The 23,817-nt window shown below is 40.3% G+C and overlaps 1 protein-coding gene across 1 annotated transcript in view; it reads right to left on the bottom strand.

Moving 5' to 3' along the window:
* Window positions 1-23,817, bottom strand: part of CACNA2D3 (calcium voltage-gated channel auxiliary subunit alpha2delta 3) — a 665,237-nt gene that overhangs the window by 399,300 nt on the left and 242,120 nt on the right. Inside the window, exon 5 of the mRNA XM_067544184.1 lies at window positions 16,593-16,755. Coding sequence (XP_067400285.1) covers window positions 16,593-16,755 — 163 coding nt within the window. The remainder of the gene's footprint in view (window positions 1-16,592; window positions 16,756-23,817) is intronic.

Raw genomic sequence — 23,817 nt, 5'->3', positions numbered from 1 at the left:
CTCTGATGCTGAATGCATTTTAGTTAAATCATCAAACTGGCATGCTGTTCATGAGATAGTAAGTATGTTTTGCAATTCCCATTAGGATACATCAACACACAACTCAAAGTATCAGGTGGTCTGCAAGAAAAGTGGAGGAAGTTTATAGATTATTCCCTTTATACTTATAAAATCTACAATTTGTATTTCTATCAGTGAACAGAGTTCAACATTCCTATTTTATGTACTTTTCTGCAGCTACTGCATTACTTGTATAGGTCAGGCCTTATTATTAATTTGTTGCTAGTAGCACCCCAAGTGTGCAAGGCATTGTCCCAACAGAAAGAAGGCACAACCCCTGTCTAAAGAGTTTACAATCTAAAGACAGAGTTTAGGAGGAGGGGTTTCAACATATAAATCCAGTGGTCATTAAGGTGGTACTGGCCATATCTATTTTCAATAATCCCCAACATGTCATATTTTCAACAGCATGGTCTAGGAAGGATGATCAAGCATAGAAGTTAACAAATTACTTATTATAGTGACAAGTGAGATTTTATTTCTCAATTTCACACCTTGCAGGAAGGGGTTTTCACATATCTGCCAGTTGTAGATTATAATCTTTTTGCATCACTTGGGAATGAATTTTTTTGGTTCTAATATTCTAGAAAATAGATAATTTTGGTTTGACAGCCACTTGGAGGGAGTTGATAGGGAAGTATGACTGAATGATATTCATAGCTTCTTTTAAGTGGCAAATTGAAAAAACCTACTTAATCATAAAAATGGCTATGGTTCATCACATTTCAATATCTTTTTGAGAAGGCTTTATTACACTCAGAAGATTTTATTTTCCTATGCAAGCAGAACTTTTGATTACGGTCTGCATTTATCAATTTGTAGTGAATAAACGCATCTTTTAGTATGCCATTGAACACTATACTATAGAAATGTCATTTGCCATAGGTGATATTCTCTTCCCGGGCTATAAAGAGTTCAAGGGAAAACTTAAATCTGACTTAAAACTTAAAGTCCAAATTTTGCACATTTGCCAAGTTTCTGGTGCTGAAAGAAGCAAACAGATAAGTCATGGGTCTAATAGAAATGTGCATGTCCTGTAACAAACAGATGCCAAATTAGTTAAGACTTTGAGGGGCTGAACTTCAAAGAAGTGACTAATTGTCTAAAAAATAAAATATCTTGTAATTCATCAGCACATAACTTATTTTCTGTTGTATTCTGGACCATTACTTAACCTCATGCACTGCACGGTAACATACCATTTCTTAATTTGTGATGTGAAGGCATAGGAACTGAACTGAACCATCAGCTCATTTCACATATGCCACCATACAGTGTTCACAAGGTAACAACTTTCAGTATTCTTTCTGTATTCTTATGTAGTGCCATATAAATAACTTCTACTGATACTAATGGAAGCAGTGCATGCATATGGAGAGGAAAGTTTAGCTTGTTTGATATTTTTGTTACTAAAATAATCAAGTTCAGAATTGCTCCCGACCATATTGCATCCTCAGCATTTTCACTTTTTTTTTATGGTGTTAAATGATGTGGGGTTGATCATGAGTGAAGACAGGAAACATCCACAAGTGAAGAGATAACAATAACACACATCCCAGGAAAAGAATACTGAAGAAAGGGAATGTAAAATTGACTGTTAATTTAATAAAAATCTTCAGAAGATACGAACTGGTTTAAGTCGATGTGTATTTTTAATATCCTGCAAGTGATACAGGATGGCAGAGACAAGGAAGTGGCAAGGGAGACAGTATGGATGTTATATAGACACTTGTGTCATGCCTGAAAGTCTGGAAGGTGGAGATAAAAACCCACTCCCAGACAAGAGAATCTTAAGCTTATATTGATGACCAGACCAAATTGGCTGATGATAAAGTGTTGGAAGAATATCAGATATGGTATCTCCACATGGAAAGCAGCAAATCTGGACAAAAAATAAATTAAATTACAACTCATGAAAAAATATAGAAGAACATTTACTTGTTTAGATTTGAGTCTGGCAAATGGGTTTTTTAAAATCATTTTCACAAATGCTTTTATATAAATGTATTGTTTATAGGAAGTTGTTACTGTAATTGAGTCAAACTTACAAGAGAAAGACTGTCGCTATTTAAGTAAGATTCCAATCAATGGCATGTAACTAGTCTCAGTAGAATACTACTGTATAAGCTGGTATAGTTTGATTGGCTGTAATTAATAAGGATTTCTGAATCTTTTCTCCACACTATTGAACATTTTATATTATATCCATGAGCCACATATTTGTTAAAAAACTGACAGCACAGCTTCAGACTCTCAGCAACATATTGTTTGCCTTATGTTTGTCAGTTGAGTTGACATAAACCATATCTCCTGTTGACAGAAATGCTTGGAAGTATTCATGGACTGTACTATTCATCATAGAAAAATACTCCATAGTTATGGAAAGCACAGATAAAAATCACTCCCTACACCCTGTAAAAGCTCAAACCAGCTAGTACATCACAGAGGGATTTATTTAAAGAAAAATTAAGACTGCACTAAATTGCTACAGTATTGTGCATCTTCCTCAAGGCAGTGGACAAAACCCCTGGACTCAATAAATGCTGGATGGTCAAACAGACCAAAATGGATTTTTTTCCTCTTTTGATCAGTGTTGTGAATTGTCCTGGATGCCACTGGAAGACAGACCAGATACCAGAAAGTTTTAACTAGGTTTAACTAGCCTGCAATTTTATTAACTTAACACATCTGGTTAATTATCCGGCAATAGCTAGATCAATGCAGGTCTTCCTTCCTTCTATAATCCATGTCACCTGCAGGAGGGCTAACTCAACCCCACCCCTTCTATACCTCTTACTCCGTCTCATCAACTTTCCCTCATGAAAGCGTTGAGAGGATGGGGTAAACATTTGTCTCCTCACTGTTCCATACATTAGGAGCTCCTACATCATACTCGACCTTCCTTAGGAGAGGCCTTCTCCCACTTTGCTCCTATCTTGGGTGTTACCAGGGAGTCAGACCCCTTACTGAAGGATTATCTGCACTGGGCACTTGAGTCAAGCTGCAACAACATGAATTTTACAATCTAAACTGCCCACTGGGTCCCTGGATTGCTGAGGTAATAGCAGTGAGGAAAAAATTCCTTCCCATCCCCAAAAAGAAAGCAAGCATGATAGCCACGGCAAGACTCAAATACCAGGCCCTACTTTAACTCCAAGGGTGCAAAGAGGGAAGGAGCTGTTGCCCTTAGGTGCAGACAGCACTCCACGGAGGGGAAAGAGCCCTTCCTTTGGGTGTGAAAGAGCCAATGGTCTTCAGTTAGACTGGATAGAAGAGTGTGTCAACCAAGAAGTCCCTCTCCTCCCCTCCCCAAGCCCACAAAGCTGTGTGGCCATGAAGACAGGAGAAAGATGGGGAGCCAATCCTTAAAGGGGCCAAAAGGTTTTCTTTTTACTCTTGGCTCAGACAAGCCTACTCACTGCTGAGGCTGCAGAGGCGAGGGTGGTGGTAGCATTTGTGCTCTCAAAGATTTCTTTTTCATTAAAAATTGTTACCCTGGCATTCAGAGAGTTGCTATATTTTAAATTTATAACTATTAAGGGTTTTAAATGATAACCTTTTATTTTAATTTTTCTTCACTATATTCTGATCATTCTGCTGAGCTGCACTGTTCCACAATTTATATCTGATTATTCTTCGAGTGATGATTCCTATGTGTATTCCAAATGCGAGCGCACATGGGCACCATGTGCCGGAGCTGGAAGATTTTCAGCAGCAGTGTCCATTGACCCACACGGACGCCTTCTGTCACCACATGCTCCATGTGAGTTATAAGAGGCCATGCAGGGCAACACACCCTCAGTTCCCTCCTACCACATTGTCAGAGTCGGGACGTGCCCTGGATGCTGAGCCAGCTCCCACCTTGAGCTTCTGTACCTACCCTTGCCAATTCTTTCGTCCCTCTCCCCTGGCCACCTACACTGGTGAATGAGCCACTCCTCAGCCACAACCCGCCTCCACCAGTCATGATGCTGTCTGCAACAATAGCTCTGCCATTTCTGGAGGCTTCTTTGGACTCAGAGGCCTTCTCAGTGGAAGAGCTGTCCTTCTCCCCAGTCTCCTGCATAGTGCGGACTCTCGAGTGCCCACCTTTTTCTGTCCCACTATGCTCTGGGCCCACCTGGGTGTTACTCATATCTGTGGGGCCCGTAGTACCACCAGGATCAGGTCTTGTGGCACCACTGGCCCACATGGGACCCTTATCGCCACCCATACCCACCATCAGTGACCTTGTACCAGCTCACCCCAACTCCTCCACCAGCTCTGATCTCCTCGGACTCACAGGAGGATCCAGAGCTTGATCCAGCATCACTAATCCCAACAGCAGCCTCCTCCTCTCTTGGCAAGACCCTGATTCCACTGAACCTCTCACCTCCTGATGATCACCACCAGTACTGGAAGCTGCTACAGAGGGTGGCCCTTGACTTGGGCTTTCCCTTGGAGGAGGTCCAGGACCAACCATACTAGCTTTTGGACATTCTCCAGCCCCGGAGCCTGACGTGTGTAGTTCTCCCCATTCATGATACCATTTTACAATCCGCACAAGTGGTGGCCACACACCAGCGTCATGCACTCCTACACCTGAAAGGATGAAACAGGTACTTCATGCCAACTACTCCATGCCAACTTTCTGTTCTTGGGCCTTGCTGGCCATGGAACAGGTGCGCCAACACTTCAGCACACGCACACATGCACACAGAGATAAGGAGGTGAAATGCCTGGACCTCTTGGATTGCAAACTCTATTCCTCCATAGCCCTTCAATTCTGCATTTCTAATTATCAAGCTCTGCCGGTGAAGTATGTTTTCAACAATTATATCAAGCTGGCTGAGTTCTTGCAGGACATCCTGCAAGACGAGCACCAGCCTGATGGCCAAGGTCAGCCTCCAAACCGTGGTGTATGCGACGAACACGTCCTCCCACTCCCTGGCCACAGGGGTGGCGATGAGATGCGACACATGGTTCCAGTCATTCAGCTTTCCCAGGGAGGTCCAATCTACCATTCAGATCTCACCAGCCCCCCATCCCCTGGCTCCCTCTGGGGAGCTCCACCTACAACACCCTCCTTCAACATAAGGCAGACTCCCTCCCCAGGAAGGGTGCTATCGAACCTGTGCCCACCCCCTTCTTTGGCAGGAGCTTCTACTCCCTGTACTTTCTCATCCCGAAGGAGGACGGGGCCTCTGCCCTATACTCCATCTCCACTTACTCAATACTTTCATCAGGAAGACAGAGTTCCGTATGCTGACGCTCACTTCCATTGTTGTGGAGGCATGGTTCATAGCCCTTGACATGAATGGATGTCCACCTGGCTCACTGCAAGTTCCTCCGCTTTCATGTGGGCAAAAACCACTATCAGTTCAGGGTTCTTCCTTTTGGCATCGCCATAACCTCGAGGGTCTTCACCAAGGTTTTTGCTGCTCTGTCCACACCTTCACAGCATGCTACGCCATCGACCAGTGGGCAGCCGCAGATGCAACTCTAGTGTCTTTACCCACCGTGTCCTCATACCCACCTCTGAGCTCATCACTGTTCCGTACTCACCGCATTTGGAATGCATATAGGGACCATCACTCGAAGAAGAAAAGGTTACTTACCAGTACCTGGAGGTTCTTTAAGATGGGTGGTCCTTATTTGTATTTCAATACCTGCCGACCTTCCCTTCTACTGCTCACTCTCTATGTTGCAGTAAGAGGGAAACTGAGGGCATGTTGACCCGCATGGCCTCTTATAACCTTGCATGCAGAACATGGCAACATAAAGAGGTCAGGCATGTCAACAGACACTGCTGCTGAAAAACTTCTGGCCTCGGCACATGGCCCCCATGCGCAGCACGTTTGGAATACAGGTAGGGACCACACATCTTGAAGAACCTCCAGTTACAGATAAGTAATCACCTCTTATTTGGATAGAGCACTTTCTCCAGTGAGATTCATTATTATTCCTGTGTGCAGTGAGGATCAGATTGGTGTCAACTTGTCAAAGGATAATTGTTATTACCTGTAAACTTAGAAAACAGACTTTTTTATCATAAAAAAATACTAGGATTGAGATTTTCAAAGGCTCCTAAGGGAGTTAGGTACTCAACTGTCACTGCCTCCCAAACATTTGAAAATCCTACCCTAAATGGATTTGTAATGACATGCCATTTTGAAACCCAATGGTACTAGCATATTATTTTCTCTAAGATGGTGAATCATAATCAATGATACTCCTGGACAGCTTTGCATAGATACCATGTTCACAGTTTTTCTGATATCAGAACTTAAGACCAAGTTTACAGGTATATTTTGAAGATCATTCATTCAACAAATTTTCTTATGATCTACTAGCCCCACTTTCAAAACATGCACAACATTTGTGCTTTAAAAAAGAATTTTCTTTCTCAGCATCAATCAAGAATAGCACACAATTTATATTTTTTTCTTATTACATTAACTAACTACCACAAGTGAGTTTTGCAGATTAACATGTACCAGCTCCCCCCAACTCCTGCCAAAAAAAAAAAAGGTGTTAGGGAAAGAATGAAGGATTAAATTTACATTTTATGTTTTTGCATACAGATACCACATTTTTAAAACTATGAAGCAGCTGAAATTAGAGCTATGACAAGGTGCAAAATCTGAAAGACAAATATTCATTACTTAAATAGGCCACAAAGGTACAGGTAACTTTACGAATACATAGTATGACAAGGCCCTGGTCATAAGAGTTTACCATCTTCAGAGTAAACATGTTGTACTAGATTAAATTAAAGAGCAAAATTTAGACACTGCAACTTCTTTGCAAAATTATAAAGCACTACTACTCAAATTAGGAAGCATTAGTGAACCACTTTTCCCGATGTCTTCTTCCAGTGGTGGAGGCACTGTATGCACATCTAAATGTACAAGAGTTCTGAGAAACTGACATGAAGCAAAATTTGGTTTGTTTTTTTAGGTGTTTGGGTGCTTGTTTTGGGTTTTTTTCCTTACTGCTTGGCTGATACTTACTGCTGATGCCTTTCCACACAAGGCTATCTGAATCAAGCTGCCAGTAGATGGCTTGGGGTATATTGTCTGCCTAGGTACATAACTGTCACTTTAAAAAAAAAAAAAAAGGGCGGGGGGGGAAGATTTGTGGTCCAAAAGAGTCTTTTTTTCAAATCACACAATAGTCAATATTCTCTGAAGCTTGTCTTATGTGATCTAAAAAAGAGACAGTGTTGGATGGCCGTCGGATCTGGCCACACCGCTGCGGCCCTTCCTCAGGTCCAGACTCTGGGGAAGGCCACAGCGCCTTCCTAAATGGGGAACAGCGTCTCCATATGTGTTGTAGTCCGGATCGGCAGGGTGGGTGGGCGAGCAAGCAGTCTATTGCCCCGGCCCTCTGGCAGGGCGGGCGAGCAAGCAGTCTATCGCCCCGGCCCTCAGGCAGGGTGGGCGAGCAGTGGATCTGTTATCTGCAGCGGTATGGAGGCATAGGCTCTCCTGGCCCAGGGCCCTAGCAGTGGCAAAGGCATTGCCACTGAGTTAGCGGGGCTCCCACCGCAACACGCCGACGGGGTCTTGCCTCTGTCTCAGACACAGCTATGACTGTCCCTGGACTACTTCCTCCCTGTATCCCCAGGTACCTGTCTCATCAGGGTCCTCGGGGTCACTGGCGTACTCGGTCTGGGTAGGCCCGCCTGTCCCTTCTCGTCCACAGGTGGCAAGGTGGGGAGTTCCTTTGCGAGGGGCAGCTCGTCCAGGTCACAGGGCTCATGGGATGGCTCAGCAGCTCATCCAGGTCCTGTCCCATCTCTGGGGGCTCGGCGTCAGGCAGTTCCTCCATGTCCCATCCAGCCTCGGGGGGTATCTCCCATCCGGGTTGCTCAGAGGTCTCGGTCCAGTCTCGGTCATTGTGGCGTGGCAGGCTGGTCCAGCTACCCGAGGGCCCTACCCAATCTCCTGGCCCTGAGGCAGGATTGGGGAATGGTCGGGGTCTCTGCTCTGGGAGGCAAGTGTCCCTGGTGTCGGCTCGGCTCCACTCCGGCCTAGGCCTCAGCTGGGGGGGGGGCAGCACGTCTGCCTGTGATGGCAGTCTCCTCCCTACTGAGCCCCAGGGCCTGCCTTTTATACTGCCCCTTCCGGAAGATTGGGCTGATCGAGCGGTCCTATCACTGCCCGGTCTTTTGGTTGCCGGGCAGACTGGCCTGCCGGCCCTGTCACAGCCTGGCCTTTCTGTTGCTGGGCAGACTTGGCTGCTGGGTCTGCTTCGGTCCTGCCAGACCACTGCGGCCCTTCCTCGGGTCCAGACTCCGTGGAAGGCCACAGCGCCTTCCTACAGACAGCAATATTCACTCACATAGGTAGCCTTTAAGTTAATGTCAGAAAGAATTTTAGAGAAATGAAAAAGGAGAAATCTATTAAGTCTGAATAATTCTGATGTCTCAACATTTTAAAAAAATCTCTGTAAACTGCATGCTAAAAGTGTATAATTCTCATAATCTATAAAAGAGAAAATCAAAACATTGCTCTGTGTTACAAAGCCAAACTGCAGAGCAACCTTCCAGCTTTACTGAAAGCTTGTGAAGATATTCTATGCTGTATTTTGACATGGTTTTATTAATATCAATAACTGATTCTAACGTGTTTACATTTCATTGCTGAAAAGCAAACTTCACCAATGCAATGGAGTGCATAACATTTGGATGGGATGGTCAATGGCATCAGATTTCTAAAGAATGACAGACTCATGGGAATACATCTCAGCTCAAACTTAAGGGCTTGTTACTTAATACATGTTGAGCAACAAGTAAAAATGTCTGGGGATGCTTTAAACTGGCTGCTTGAATCAGAAAGTCATTTACTGGAGATGGTCATTAAAACAGATTTCACTGTACATGACGGCATTTAAATGTTGCTGTATGTATAATGTGGTAAATTCTGCTCTCTTTCACACTGATCAAAATTTCAATTAGTGTCACTTTTATTGATGGAAACTCAGAAGCAGTTTGACCAATTTTCTTCAAACTTAGTTGAAAAATTCACCTGGGTCAAGAGACATATCTGACATTTTTCATGCCAAATTAATTTTAATAGCCAAAGTTATAGGGGAGCTGAGAAGAGAGCTGCAAAAGCGAGTCAATAAGCATGTGCAACTCCAATTTGTGTGTGTAATATTGGGTATTTCACTCATTGCTGCAAGCCTGACACTTTTAAATGTTCACATATGAAATTGTTTGCAGTGTTGCTGTAGTCATGTGGGCCCAAGTTATAAGAGACACAAGGCGGATGAGCTTATACCTTTTATTGGACCAACTTCCGTTAGTGAAAGAAACAGGATTTCAAGCTTACACAGAGCTTACCCAAAGACACATTCTTCAGGTTGTTTATGACTACACTGAGATAAAAAACCCACAGTGCCGATTCTCAGGGCCAAGATCAGCTGACTCAGACTTGTGAGGCTCGGGCTGAAGGGCTAAAAAGAGCAGTGTAGACACTTCGGCTCACACTAGAGCTTGGACTGTGAGACCCTCCCACCTCGTGGTATCTCCGAGCCTCAGCTCCAGCCTGAGCCCAGATGTCTACACTGTTATTTTATAGCCGCCCCCAGCCTGAGCTCTGTGAGCCCAATACAGATGGCCAAGGCTAGCTGCAGCCATGCTGCAGGGCTTTTATTGCAGTGTAGACATACCCTTTTTAAGTTCAAAAGCTTGGTCTCTTTCACCATCAGAAGTTGGTCTAGTAAAATATATTATCTCCCCTACCTTGTCTCTCACATTTGAAATGTCTGTCATCTTGGTCATCACCAGTGATTCAACACAGGATTAAAGCAGCTTCAGTTAAAGGTCTAAACCCTAATTTTATAAAACAAAACGAAAGCACCGAGCATGACACATAGCACACACTAAGTAATGGGCTGCATGTGCATTTTTTAAAAAAAAACTGTGTCAAGGGATATAATGGAATCCTGACTGAAACTTTAATTGTGGAGTGATGACAATAGATTAATCATATTGTGCTTCAAAGATTTATTGCATAAAAGTGTTTTCACTCCCAACACTTGCTGTAGAAAGATGCATTCCAAAATGTGAACAGAAATACATTTAAAACAAATAGGCAAATAGTGAACAGAGCAGTCGGATTTTTGAAATCTGTATTTTATCTGGTACTAAGTAGGTTTGGATTCCCCCTTCCCTAATTGCTTACTCTAAGGCTACATCTTCACCGACGGCGGCAAATTCGCCGCCGTCAGATCTATTTCTCTGGATCGACTGAGCGGTCAGTGAAGACCTGCTCAGTTGATCCAGAAATTGACATACTAAGACCACCTTCACAAGTGGCATAGCACTGCATCGTAATGCAGTGAAGACAGCGCGCAGAAGAGAAACAGAGAAATCGACGGGAGTTACACAAGTTTTCTGCGTAGCTTGCGTAACTCTGGACGACAGCCGCCGAATCTTGGAGGTAAGTGTAGACAAGCCCTAAGTGTATTTAACAAAGAGTAAAACAGCACAATAGATAACTAAGTTTTGCAGCATTATGGAGCCCAGTTAACTGTATTAATTGAATGAAAGTTTATCCTCCAGGAAATATTCCTGTATTATAAAATTTGGTGAGTGAGATAAGATTATATATAGTCGACTGGAAATGAGTACAAAAGAAAACCTCCCATTAGCTTAAGTCAGTTTAGCTAAGCCTATTTGTTTTCTGTTGCCAAGAAAAATTACACTTTTCACCTGTAATGTCTTTTTAGTTATTTCATCAAAATTCTTACATTTATGTATGTAACTTCACAAAATTCAAATAAATCCTTCTATTGTGTAGCAGTTACTCCTGGGGAATTCTGCAACAAAAAATTAAAAATTCTGCACACAATACTTTAAAATTCTGCATACTTTATTTCTCAAAACAACGCAATATAATCATGCCAATTTCACTTATTTTGGTAATTTATTTCAAAATACCTATCAGCAAGTAGGTCTGTAACAATACTGACAACAAAGAAAATTCAGGAACTGTTTTTTTGACCAATAGATTCCTTACTAGGCATATTAACACAGAACTTTGAGTAATAATTCATTTAAACTACAATACAGAAGTGTATTTCCCACACCTCCCAGAAGCAGTACAAAGGCTTGAGGGAGTTGGGGTAATGGAGGAGCTGAGGGAGAGGGAAATAATTGCTGGGAAGGAGCCTGGGAGTGAACCTGGAGGGCTGTGGGCTATGGATGAGAGAAGTATGGAAGTTTGTTGGCTTTTTTGAGGGGAGGGGCTTGTTCAGGAGTTGGGGATCCTCTCCCATGCAGACCCGGGCTGACCCCTAGCCTCTCCGATACAGTCAAGCACATTTGCCATTGTCCCCATGTCTCTGCAACTCCACTTCCCCATTTAGCCAGGCATATCTGCACATGTCCCCATGTGTCTCTGCATGCCCACTCAGCCACCCCCACTCTCCCCATCTCAATGTGTCCCTGCAATCCCACTCCAATTCAACCTCTGGCTCAATGTTGTCACTCCACTAGCTCCGGTGCCCCCAGCTCCAGTCTGTCCCCTACACTAGCCTTTCTGAACCCCTATCTGTGTGATCCACCCCATACCCTGTGCCTCCTCACCTGCAGGCAGGGAGTTGTGAGGAAGGCAACCTCTGCCCCCTCCCTTTCTGAGGCTGGCTCATCCAGCCCCAGAGCCAGCTGCCCTCTCTTCTGGCACCACGTCAGTCCCCGGTGGGCAAAAAGTGTAACTGTAGCATGACCCATCCTACAGCTTCTCTTCATCTCCTCCTCAGAATCAATCATTCTGCAGTGGGGAAGGAAGTAAATCTATAGGGGATATTAATTCTGAGCTTGCACAATGGTGCAGAATTCCCTAAGGTTTAAACAGTGTGCCGGGGATTAGGAGCATAAACATGTACCCCTGAACCTTGCTTCACAGCTGGGTCCGGCAGCTGGGCCAGATGACCAAGTTCCACATGACAGCAACCTGCACTTTCTTTAAGAGGAAGCCCATTCAAAGAAAGCAGAGAAAACCAGGGTCAGGGTCGGGACTTCGCAGAGGCACTCTACACCAAGTAAGCAGAAAGCGTGGTGGGAGACTCTGCAGGGAGCAGGACTAGAAGCCTCAGCTGAGAGAGGTTTTAGCAAAGACCAGGTATTGGCACTGTGATTTGGGAAGGAACAGTAAAGTCTGTGGGAAAGATTTCTATTTGAGTTACAATGAACTGTTGTTAATATACCAGACCTGAAGAAGGGGATATCAGGGAATCATGCAAGTCTTCAGAGATGCTGGTCTGGGGAAACTGAGGTAGCAGACACCATTACCAGATGGGGGAAAAAAACCCTCATTACACAATGTATTTAAGTTTTTATAAAACAAACTGTTCTTGCTTTAAGAATGCCTTTGTGATGAGTTGCTTCCCTGTTTAGACTACGGCTAAAAATACAGTGAATTCCTTATGGCAAATTTTTATAGTGAAGTCGATGTTTACACTGAGCATATTAACTTTAAGCAGAGATTTACAGAGTCAGATTGTATTCTGAATGCTGCAGTGATCTTAACCCATTTGGGTCTGTCATTTTATTTCATCATAAAAACAACTTATTATCTAAGTGCACTATCAGTGTGTTCAACTGTAGCTGTCATTTGCCCCACACAGTAAATCTGAAGTAATTCCATTTAAGTCAACAAGTTACACAGGTATGAGAATATAATCAGGCCTGTAGTATCTTAAATGACAATGCTGGGACTCAAACTACTGTCTGCTGTCTGCTGTGTCCCCCAATTGGACTTTGGGAGACATCAGACTCCTGATTCTGAAACTGGTTTCTGAAAGATGTTGCAGAGATTGGTCTAAATATTTAGCCTCTTGTAAATTTCTTTTGTACCACTATAGTAGCACAAATGAGCCGTGAAGCAGTAATTAAGTGTCAGCTGAAGATTCCCCAGTTAGCTATCTGCTTCCCACCTACTGGCAAAGCAGGTATAACTGGGGAGGATGAAGGGCCAGAGCACAATGCAGTCCAATCACCCTAGCATCAGCTCATGCAAGTTACAATAACCGGGAGGGTGCTCTAAGTGACAGTTAGGCTCTGGGAAGTCTTCAAGGATGGGGGAAGGAGAGACAGAGGATGGAAAAGAGGGTCAAAAAGTCATCTATGCACCGCTTCCGAAGGTGTGCTTAGCACTGCTCTGACACACCTAAGTGTCTGGCTGTTAGTGTTTCTAAAATACACAAGGAATGATTCTAATCTCACACTGGTTTTACTTCATTTATTCATTGTTTAAAATGACACCTTGAGTCTACGGAAACCTCTATAAATTCATGTAGAATGACAGTTGAACGTCTATGCTTTTTAAACTGCTTGACAAACAAAACATTATTGTACACAGATATTTATCAAAGCCACAAAGGTGACTCATTTCCTCAAACTTTTGCATTTTAAATAACCTCAGTGCACCAGCAATCATGCCAAAACATTTAACTTTGCTCTTAGAAACAGAACATGAGTCTCTCAGTGAAACAGCTGAGCGCTGGAAGAGTGTTGTGTGTTTTGACATATAAAAAAGCACACTAACATCCCACTTTGCTTCAGAACTCCTTCAGTTATATTCATTATAGGAATTCACAAACATCTATCTGCTCACTACAACCCCGTTCTTTTACTGGCTTCACAGTCTAAAGATCAATAGCTTTGTATTACAATGATGAAGGTTCATATCTTGTTAATTAAGGTATTCTGTTCAGTATAGACTAGTACACAGGAAACACAAGGAAACAGATACCATCCAAGATCACACTTGGTAATGGCACACTAATAACCAGAATGGCCACTCATACCAGTACTAAATTTAGAAAGTTAGACCAGCAAAAGAATATAGTCATGTACAAAACTTATTTAGTAAGTGAGTCTCCCTTCTGCATGTTTTAATGTACTTTACAGAATGGATATGCACTCTTTACTCAGTCAATCAGCTTGTGTGTGACTGTAAACTTATATATATATTTCCATTCTAGTCCAGGTTATCTTTTTTTTTTTTAAGTTGGTTAGTTGTTTTTTTCCTTAAATATTTTGCATATTAGCTTTTAGATTGTGAGCTCCTCAGGAAGGGAATGTGTCTTACCTATGGTTTCTAAAGTGCTATATAAATTTACACCACTATATATGGGCAGTTTGCAATATCTGAATAAGTGATAAGTTCTGCTGTGCTTGTCTGCCTTCTGTCACTTGTGCCCACCCAGCAAGACCCTGATGGAAACACCGCCCAAACATCTCTGATCTAGGAATTCACATTCTGTACCAATATCTGTGACATTCAGTGTTGGCAACTCCTGATTTTTATCACAAATCTCATGTTATTTGCTGTCTTGCTTTAAGTCCCAGCCCAGGACCCTGCAAGGTGGGAGGGTCCCAGAACTTGGACTGCAGCCCAAGCCTGAATGTCTACACCACAAGTAAACAGCCCTTAAGCCTAAACCTCACAAGCCTGAGTCAGCTAGCATGGGCCTGCCGTGGGTTTTTAATTGCAGTGTAGACGTACGTACCCTTCAGGCACAAAAAACAGATATTTTTTTTAGAAAGTCCCCAAAATGAATTCTTTTTAAAAGTCTTACAGATGTTAAGACAATCTCATTATTATTGGGGCCTGATTGATGATTTCAAACACTCTGGTTGGCAATTCCCCATTCAGTGATTGGGATGTGGTTCTGCTGACCCCCTATGAATCCAACTAAATGAATCCAACATAAGACACAGCTGACCAAAGGACATTCTCTGTTATGCAGGTGCCTTGCTGTAAACCCATAACTATCCAGTGCCTATGCTGAAAGCCAACGGTTTGATTAAGCTGTTATCAGGCACCATACCATCATAATGAATGAACACGCGCATGGGCAGCCAAAAAAAACTAAGTATATGGATCACTTCTCTTTGCTGAGGGATCGTCAACTTGAACATCTATGCTTTGACTCTGTGTGTCTGTGTTTTAGGAAAATATCAGCAATAATCCAAATTTCAGCAGTTGGAAAAAATTTGAAAGATAAAAATAACTTTTCTGCAGCTGCATAAAGTGATTATTTTGGCTGGTTTGAATTAGGCGAAGTGAAGACAGGAATCATCATCATGAAGTTCCCTCATATATCTCTATAGGCAACACTGTACTCATGGCCAAAACATGATTTGACAACCTAGTTGGCTTAGACTTGAATGTGTCGTCCATTAGGGTCCGAAAAGTAGTTCTGTACAGAGAAATAGTGTGTAATATTGAATAGGAAGAAGGTCCTTACATTTTAGTCTAATAAAAACCCCAATATCTCAACTGCTCAGACACTTTACTTCTCTCTATAAATATGATTAACTTAGCATTTCTAAATCCCTTTGCAACCATCACAATTCATTTTTTTTCCATTTTGATTTTCTTTTAATGAGGATTCAACATGAATATAGAAATTCTGGAATGAGTCCATTTAGAGAGAGGCACAATTAGAAAAATATTAGCACTTTTTAAAAGTACAACAGAAATAATTTGATAGCTTTAGAAGCATTTCTAAATCTCTGTAAAATATTCCATTTTAATCATCTCACAAACCTTTAAATATTCTCTGTGAAGCTTTTCTTATTTTGTAATCCCAAATTTAAACATTTTTCTACAATTTCTGAGTTCTTAGGCATCTCCACTGAGTGAATCACATCTTAGAAGAAAGGATATCTCATGAATCACTTCTCCTCTCAGTCCAAATTGTTTGGACTATCTCCCTTGTCATTTCTGATTACACAACATCCCTGCATCAATTACCGCAATTGCTTACATGGAATTGTAGCATTCGGAAAGTATTTACTGCATTTTCAGCTGTCTTTTATCGCAGTTTAAATGAGAAACCAGTATTATGTGACCAGTCACCTCCTCATGGATCACTGACAAACGCTCCGAGGACCACAGTTTGTAAACTAGTGTGCTACAACTTAATACATTTCATCTTTGGAATGGCTTCAGAAAATTAAATTGATTCAACAATCAATGTAATCATCGGAAGCCATTCCAATTGCAATAAGCAGACATAAAGACTGAATTCTGATGGCTGGACAAAAAGAAAGTCCAAAAGGAAAAAGAGCTGTTATGAGTTCAGTTCATGCTCCCTATTTCCAGGCTCCATCCACTTTGAGTTTGTTAGACCCATTATTAGTTACACATATATATTATGCCATGTCAAGTATATAACTCAGAGATTTGTTAGACCCATTATTAGTTACACATATATATTTAAGGCCTGTTCAACTGATCTGGAAACTATGGAAAGCAATTTGCCCTAAATAAGTTTTCCTCTGCTACAATATGTGCTGCAAATTACATATGCAAACGGTTGACTATATTAAGTCACTATCCATGTTGCCATAGAAGAAAATAAATGATCTTCAGAGCTGTAGCTCTTATGGCATTACCTCATCTGAAGATTGAGGGAAACTAACCTTAAAAAATCCAGAATTAGTTTATAAAACATAGCCATTTATGAATAACATGTTTCTTCACATCTTTAACTTGTGGAAGGCTGAGAGAAAGAAGATGTTAGCTTACCTTTGTTATACATGTTGGTCGGTACTTGGACATCACTCAGGCTGATGTTCACAGGCAAGTTATTGAAGTGATCATTTGGCACTAGAATGAACTCCTTCCCCAGCTCTAAAAAGTTCCCTTCTTCATCTCGTTCATTTATGAGAACAGCGTTGAAGTATTCATACTGAAACAGAAATTCACATTTAGTTATTACACTATCTGAACAATTTTCTTACATGTTAATACATTTATTTACCTATGTAATATTGATTAGGACATGTTTTTGTCTAAATTAGAAGGCCATGATATAAAAAGCTACACATTTTTAGAAGCTCAGAAATTCATTTTAGGAAACTAATACATGTGCATTTCTTTCTGAAATCAATTTGATATCTGTGAATGCACATCCCTCTTAAAGCTAAATGGTAAGGACAGTCCAACACCACTATACACAATAGAAGTGCTATTTTAAGACAGAGTTTTCTCAGTTTAAGCCATTTGTTGCATAATTATGTACTAGCAAAAGTTTCTTTTTATCTGAATAATTTCCATTAATTCGAGAACCGCTATTACTGATGAACTTATGGCTTGATGAGCTAAAAGCATTCTGACTGCACAAAGTATGTTAAAAGGAATTGGCTAAAACCTCTGACAGCAGAATTTTATAGCATTTTTCTGCTAGGATTTATATTACTTCAACCATAATTTGGATTGACTGGCATCTCTTGAAGAAAAGGAGTTATCTGTTTCATGCTGAACATCACAAATACATATTACAAAAGGTTTCATACAATCCAACTTCAACTTTGGCAGTAATTTAAATCTAGATTTAACATTTTCTGGAGAAAGAAGTATCATCTGTATCTGTAAAGACACCTGAATGGTATTTGGCTTCTTCTGGAAAGAGCATAACAAGATAAGCAAAAGCAATTTAGATAAAATTATTGATTGGGGATGCATGAGAGTGTGAGTGTGTATGCAAGAGAGAGAGAGAGAGAGACCTAGCTCAAACAGGGATTCTATCAAACTCCGGAGGCACCAAGCAGCAGTAAAACACACCTTTTTAATCTTTCAACCTTTGACAACAAAGAAGTTTTTCAAATTTTTACTAACTGTATTGACAATTGAGCATCTAAGTCAAGATTCAAACATAATATATTTAAATATGAAAACTTTTAAGAAAAAGGTGTAATGCCTTCCTTCCCTGGAAGAGATTTTGCACTGGAATCTGTGATTATCTTACTTTTCCATTTAACTTGATTACATACATTGGGATAATTTCTGCTCTTGCTAATTGTGGTGCAATTCCATTGACTTCACTGATAAAACTAACAGCAGGGTTTGGCCCATGCTGTTTACAATACTAAGTCCTTGAAACAAAAAGGTATAAATGGTATGGAAACGGCCAAGTACACAGTATGTGAGGAAATTGGTCAGATCACAATTTGGCCAAGAAAAGCACTCCAGTCACCAATAAAAGCACACTGCTGGCATACCGTGCTTTCTTTCATCAATTTGGTTATTCCTTTCCCAAAGGGTTTAATCAGTAGACATCCTTCTTCATTATGTTTTGTTGAAAGGAGAAGTAATTTTCAATTGTAAATGTAAAATTGCCAGGCTAGCTGGGTATTAAAATTTGTTAGACTTTAAATACAATACACTACTAGCTTTACAATTAAAGAGTTTTTGTTTGGTTGATTAATTGACTTTTTAGGCCTGAGTCCATGGTTTGTGTTTTACAATTGTAGAGATATTTATGGAATAATGCGATTATGTAAATAATACACATAAAACCAAATTATTCTAGGGGCATTAAAGTCCATAACTAATAACAAAACATTTGATTTTAATAGAGCCCCCCAAAACTTTTTCCATGTCATGTTGAACAAACATAAATAATTGTGTCTGTTCCTTAAAACTTATGCCATAAAGAACAAATACCAGGTAACCTCTGGAGTAAAAATGGTTAGCACTGAGGTTAGGAAGCGATTGGCATCTAGTTGTATAGCAGCTTCTTCTGTGCATGTTTGCTACAGCTTCCCAGGGAAATATTGCATGTGACAGCTGAAAGGTGGGAGGAGGAAAATTAAAAATTAAAATTGGATTTAAAAAAAGTAAAATAAATCCATCTGGCTCTCTGACACTACATTTGACATTATGCCCTAGGGAAAGGGGATAAAGTCTTATTTGCTGACAACACAGATACTCTAGCTACTAAGCTCTAAGAGAAAATGACTTCAATTTAATCTTGTCAACCTCTGATATAACCTTAACAAGGTGAGCTCCCACAGTGCACAATGACATGTCAAAAACATATTAGCCTAATAAACAGAACAATGATTATTTGGGTTAGGAGTATGGCCAGATTGATTGTGATTGGACCAGACAGTGAGATTATTCTAACCTTGTGCTTAAAGAGACACGCACAGTGAGTGACAAACCAAAGCAAAATCATTATGAAGAAATCCATTCACTTAATTTATTACAGTGATATCACTCAAGAGCTGTATAAGAACATTAACATTCTAGTGCATTTGTGTCTGCTCTTGTGTAAACAAATTGTATTTTACACGTTTACTATTGTACATCACCACCACCTTTGTAATAAGCAGAATTCTGAAAATGTAAACAATCTTTTTTCATGCCCATTCATTTTACAATGAGCAAATCCTTAGACCTGGCAAAACCTTAGCACTTTCGGAGAACTAGAAATTTAAAGAGAAATCTCTGCTTTCATTTAAAAAACATTTTTTCTTTTCCTTTTCCTTGTGAAGAAAAGCTTCCAAACTATGAGCCACTGCAAATTGATCAGTAGAGCTCACAGAAACAAGCATTGAACTACTCTACACTTCAGCAAAAGCTGAGAGGGTCCTACAAATCCTTCATGAGCCATGCACATTTATTGTAAAATGAGTCCACTGCGTTTTGGGTGCATTCCAAAGAATTATATCACTAACAGTCCCAAAATCATTAGGCTAGGCCCATATTCAGGGGTGCAACAGTGGTAAAAAGAAATCTGTTACGTTTGGGTGGGTGGGGATGCGAGCCACAAAAATTGGTTTGCAGATTCATTCAATATACAGAGGCTGATTCTGACAGGAAAGCTTCAACTGCAATGTGTTTTATTTTAAAGCCTGTTTAAACACAAATGTTTGTGACAAATTCCTGCCACAGTAGCTGATGTGTGTTGAATGATCTCTCTAGACAGCTACCAGGGCCAACCATAAACTGCCAGGAAACTGGATTCTTGCAAAGGGTGTGGTAGAAAAACATACTGGGAAAAATGCAAGGCTGGTGGGATGTAAAAGCCAACATCCATCCCCCCTCGGAGAAGGACTTATCCAAGACCATGAGGCAACTTATGGGCTACAAGCCTCAATTCAGCAAGGTACTTAAACATGTGCCCTATTTAAGCACATGAGTAGTTTCATCAACTTCAGTAGGAACCTTGCTGAATCCAGTCAGTGAATGAGTTAGATATGCTATAAAAATGTACTCGAAGCGTATTGCAGTATTGCAGCTCTATAAAAATGATTGCAGATGAATGTAATTATTTTGAGATAAATGTCATTCTTTTGACTACTTATTTTTTTCTTCAGTGTAAACAGAAATCTTGTGATGCTTTAAGTGGTTTAGCAGAATATTTGATATATTGTTTTAAAACAATATTTACTTTTTGAAATATAAATATTTACTTTTTATTTGAAAAAGGAAAAGTATTTTATTAAATCATTTTGACCCAGTTTTCAATTACATTCCAAGTACTCCCCTTTAAGTTGGAATAATAAACACAATTCAGTTTGCTGCAGTCTTACTTTAACATAAAATTGTGAAATCACATTATTGCAGAGCAATATGAATGAAAGAGTATAACGTTGTTTCTTGTTAAATTTGACATGTCTTCTGTAGGTACATTAATTCGATTTCTGACTAAGTACAGGAAAAATTATTCCCACTGGTTATCAGGACTTTGAAAACCTAAATATACCACATGTAGAGGGGAAAATTACAGTGGTGATTCCAGTTAGTTACAGGGGAGAGAGGTATTAATATTGCAAGTATGCTAGTTATTAAAAAACATTTTCATTACCACATAGTAGCAGTTGCATGACTGCAGAGATGCTACTAATATTGGGCATATAAAATTGTTTTACCAATATACTTGAAATGGAGTATGCATCATTCCTGAAGGATACTGTTCAAGCAGAATGAGCCTAAATGACTGGTCGCCAAAATAATATATTTGGCTTGCCTAAGAAAGGAGTAACTGAAGGAACAAAGTCACCATGAACATATTATTAGGTCAGTTAATAAACAGTGTGCAAAAGAGGGGATCTGGCAAGAGGTAGACTGCAAAGAGAAAAAGCAGCAAACGCTCAGAGAGGTATATATCCAAGCAGTATTTACACATTTGAACATACATACTGCTCATGTACATTTACACATGCTTTCAAAGCAATGCACTATTCCAGATCCATTCAGACATATCTGTGCTTTGGTTAGTGGCATTCTTACATACGTACACAGACAGATTGAAACAAATCAATTGGTATTGTTATCCTGCCTATAGACTATTTGATAAGATGATTATATTTATTGCTATGCCTTCTCAGACAGAAAGTGTCTAGCACTAAATAAGAATGATAGAACATATAATGTGCACTTAATCCATATGATTAGGACATCCATCTGCGATCTTTAATGCACTCATTGGTAGTTGGCCAAGGCAAAGTCTTTTCACTTCTGCCCGACACTTTGTACCTATACTTCCCAAAGGCTTTCCAAAACATGGCATGAAATGTCACAGATGATCAGCCAACCATCTCCAGGTTACATAATGATACACCCAGCACTATTTTTATTTCTTACCATTGTACATCATCCTCATGAAGTGGTGGAAAATTTTATGCCCAATTACATTTTCCCCGTGTGCTGGAAGTGACAGACCATTTTTGAGGTTGCATTTGTGGCTCCAGCACAGAAGTAAGGGATACACAGAAACATACAACATTTCCATAGCTTGATAATATATTTAGATTCTGATCCTTGAAACTAAATTGCCAGCACTTTCCCCCCGCCCCCCACATTGGTTGGAAGCTCTTCAAAAGAATTTATGTATTCAAGATATCTCCAAAAATTCAAATGCAAAAAGTTGGCTAATTACTAATCTAGTCTCAAAGACAATTTATTAGGAATATTTATTGTACATTTAGTATTCTAGAAATATATTTTTAAAAGTACAGTGGATATCCACATAAATCTATCCTGTTCACTCCTTATGGGAATCACAAAATGGTCAATATAGATAAGATGAATCCAAAAAAAGAATTCATGTCATCATCAAAGGAGCTATTAGCATTGTTAACATAATATACAACAACAATTACACTAAAAAGTATAAAACATTTCTTCCAAGGTTACAGTAACCCACTCTGGAGGCCTCTAGGAGACGTTAAAGAAGGGAAAGCTAATGTTATTCACGCTGAGCTTCAATCCTCAGACCATTAGAGAGAGAATTAAGAAGCAGTGAAGGGGAAAGGAAAAGCAGAAATTAAAAACCGGGAGAGGGGATAGGTATAAAGAGCAATTTAAAAAAAAACACAACCGAGGAAACTCCACAAAAATCTCCACGACACCTGAGTTTAGGAAAAAAAGGAAATCTGGGGTGAGCTCCAGAGCCTGACACACCGAAGTTATTGAAATTGACAGTAATCTCAGAGAGCTCAGACATGTTTTTACACCTCAAGAATGAATTGCTTTGAACTCTCTCTTGTAGTCCTGCTGGAAACTGCCCCTCTACAGACTATACTATGAACAGTGTCCTCTCATATGTCGCTGCAAAGGGACAGATGTCTGAGTGAATACAGGCCTCAAAGGCTCTAAAAAGACTTCTACTAGCTGTTCAATACTGATCAGTTATTGCTATCAGGTCCTTAACCACATTATTAGAGCTCTTGCACTCAAGTACTTAGCCACATTGTTAGGAAAAAAGTTTGGGAGGTCACAGAAGTTAATCGTCTAATTCAACAAAACTATTTTGAATTTTAAAAGCTTTTAAAATTGAGAAAGCTTAGATATCTTTTATTTGTTGCCTGAGAGCTTTTAGAAGTTCCAGTGTAGTGTTGCCTACTGCAAGTTTCATTAGTTTTTTTGAGATATAGGCTTCATCTCAAGAAACCATCACTACAACTTGATGCTACTGAGGATTGAAATGTCCCTCTCACTCTGGCTTTCTCTAAGCTCTGAGCCAGCATAATGATGCTACAAGGATCCTTGCAACAGTATTTGATGTGGTCTTTTTTACAGTCAAACACGAAATTACACTTTTCTAGATTATCCATTGCTTTTTGGTATGATTGCCTCATTACAACTGTTTAAATAGGATAAATAATCATTTATTCTAGTACAGCATCAATTATAACAAGTAAATAGATAATACTTGCCTAGCTCTCAAAGGTGTTGCAAGGATTAACTGATTCATGTTTGTAAAGTGCTCTGAAAATGCAGAAGTGCCAAGTAATTATTATGGTGGCTGATTTCAACCCACTACAGTTAAGAATGAAAAATAATTTCAATTAAAATTTTCAATTATAAACTCATGCCACCCCACCAACTACTTTCAGAAACATCCACCTTGTGTGTGGTGACTTTCAAATCCTGGTCCTACCGACAATAAGGGTCTTTTGGCAGGAAATTGGACAAAGTCATTTCAGCTCTGCAGTTACTTAAAAAGATGAGTGAGTTTGAAGTTTGGCATAGAAATACAGTAGTCCTTATTGAGAACTAGGGCCCACGCTTGGTTTAAAAAAAGGACAGGGAAGAGGTTCAGTTGTAGATATGATTACTTGTAAAGTGCACATTGAATCATGTGCTGCCGAAACCTTTGGTGTAATCCTGGCCCCTTTTAAGTCAATGGTAAAACTCCCAGTGATGTCAATAGGGCCAGGATTTTACTCCTTAAGTCTACTCATGTGCAGTTAAACACTGGGTATGATAGACAGATATGCCAGTTCTGCTTGAGTTACCATGCTAAAAATAGCATTGTAGCCAGGGATAGCACAAGTAGTGTTTCGGGCGAGCTGCCCAGGTACATAGCCAGGGGTTCTGGGTGGGCTTGGACTCAGGCTGCCACCCCTGTTATCCCCAGCGACACTGTTATTTTTAACATACTAGCATGCGTCTGTCTGCGTTGGGAAGCATGCTCCTAGCTGCAGTGTACACATTCCTACAGATTCCCTACACATCT

This window comes from Emydura macquarii, unplaced genomic scaffold (assembly GCF_026122565.2).
Source record: "Emydura macquarii macquarii isolate MOO-44397 ecotype Brisbane River unplaced genomic scaffold, CSIRO-AGI_Emac_v2 contig_968, whole genome shotgun sequence".
NCBI lineage: Eukaryota > Metazoa > Chordata > Testudines > Chelidae > Emydura > Emydura macquarii.
This window is presented reverse-complemented; position numbering and strand designations above follow the sequence as displayed.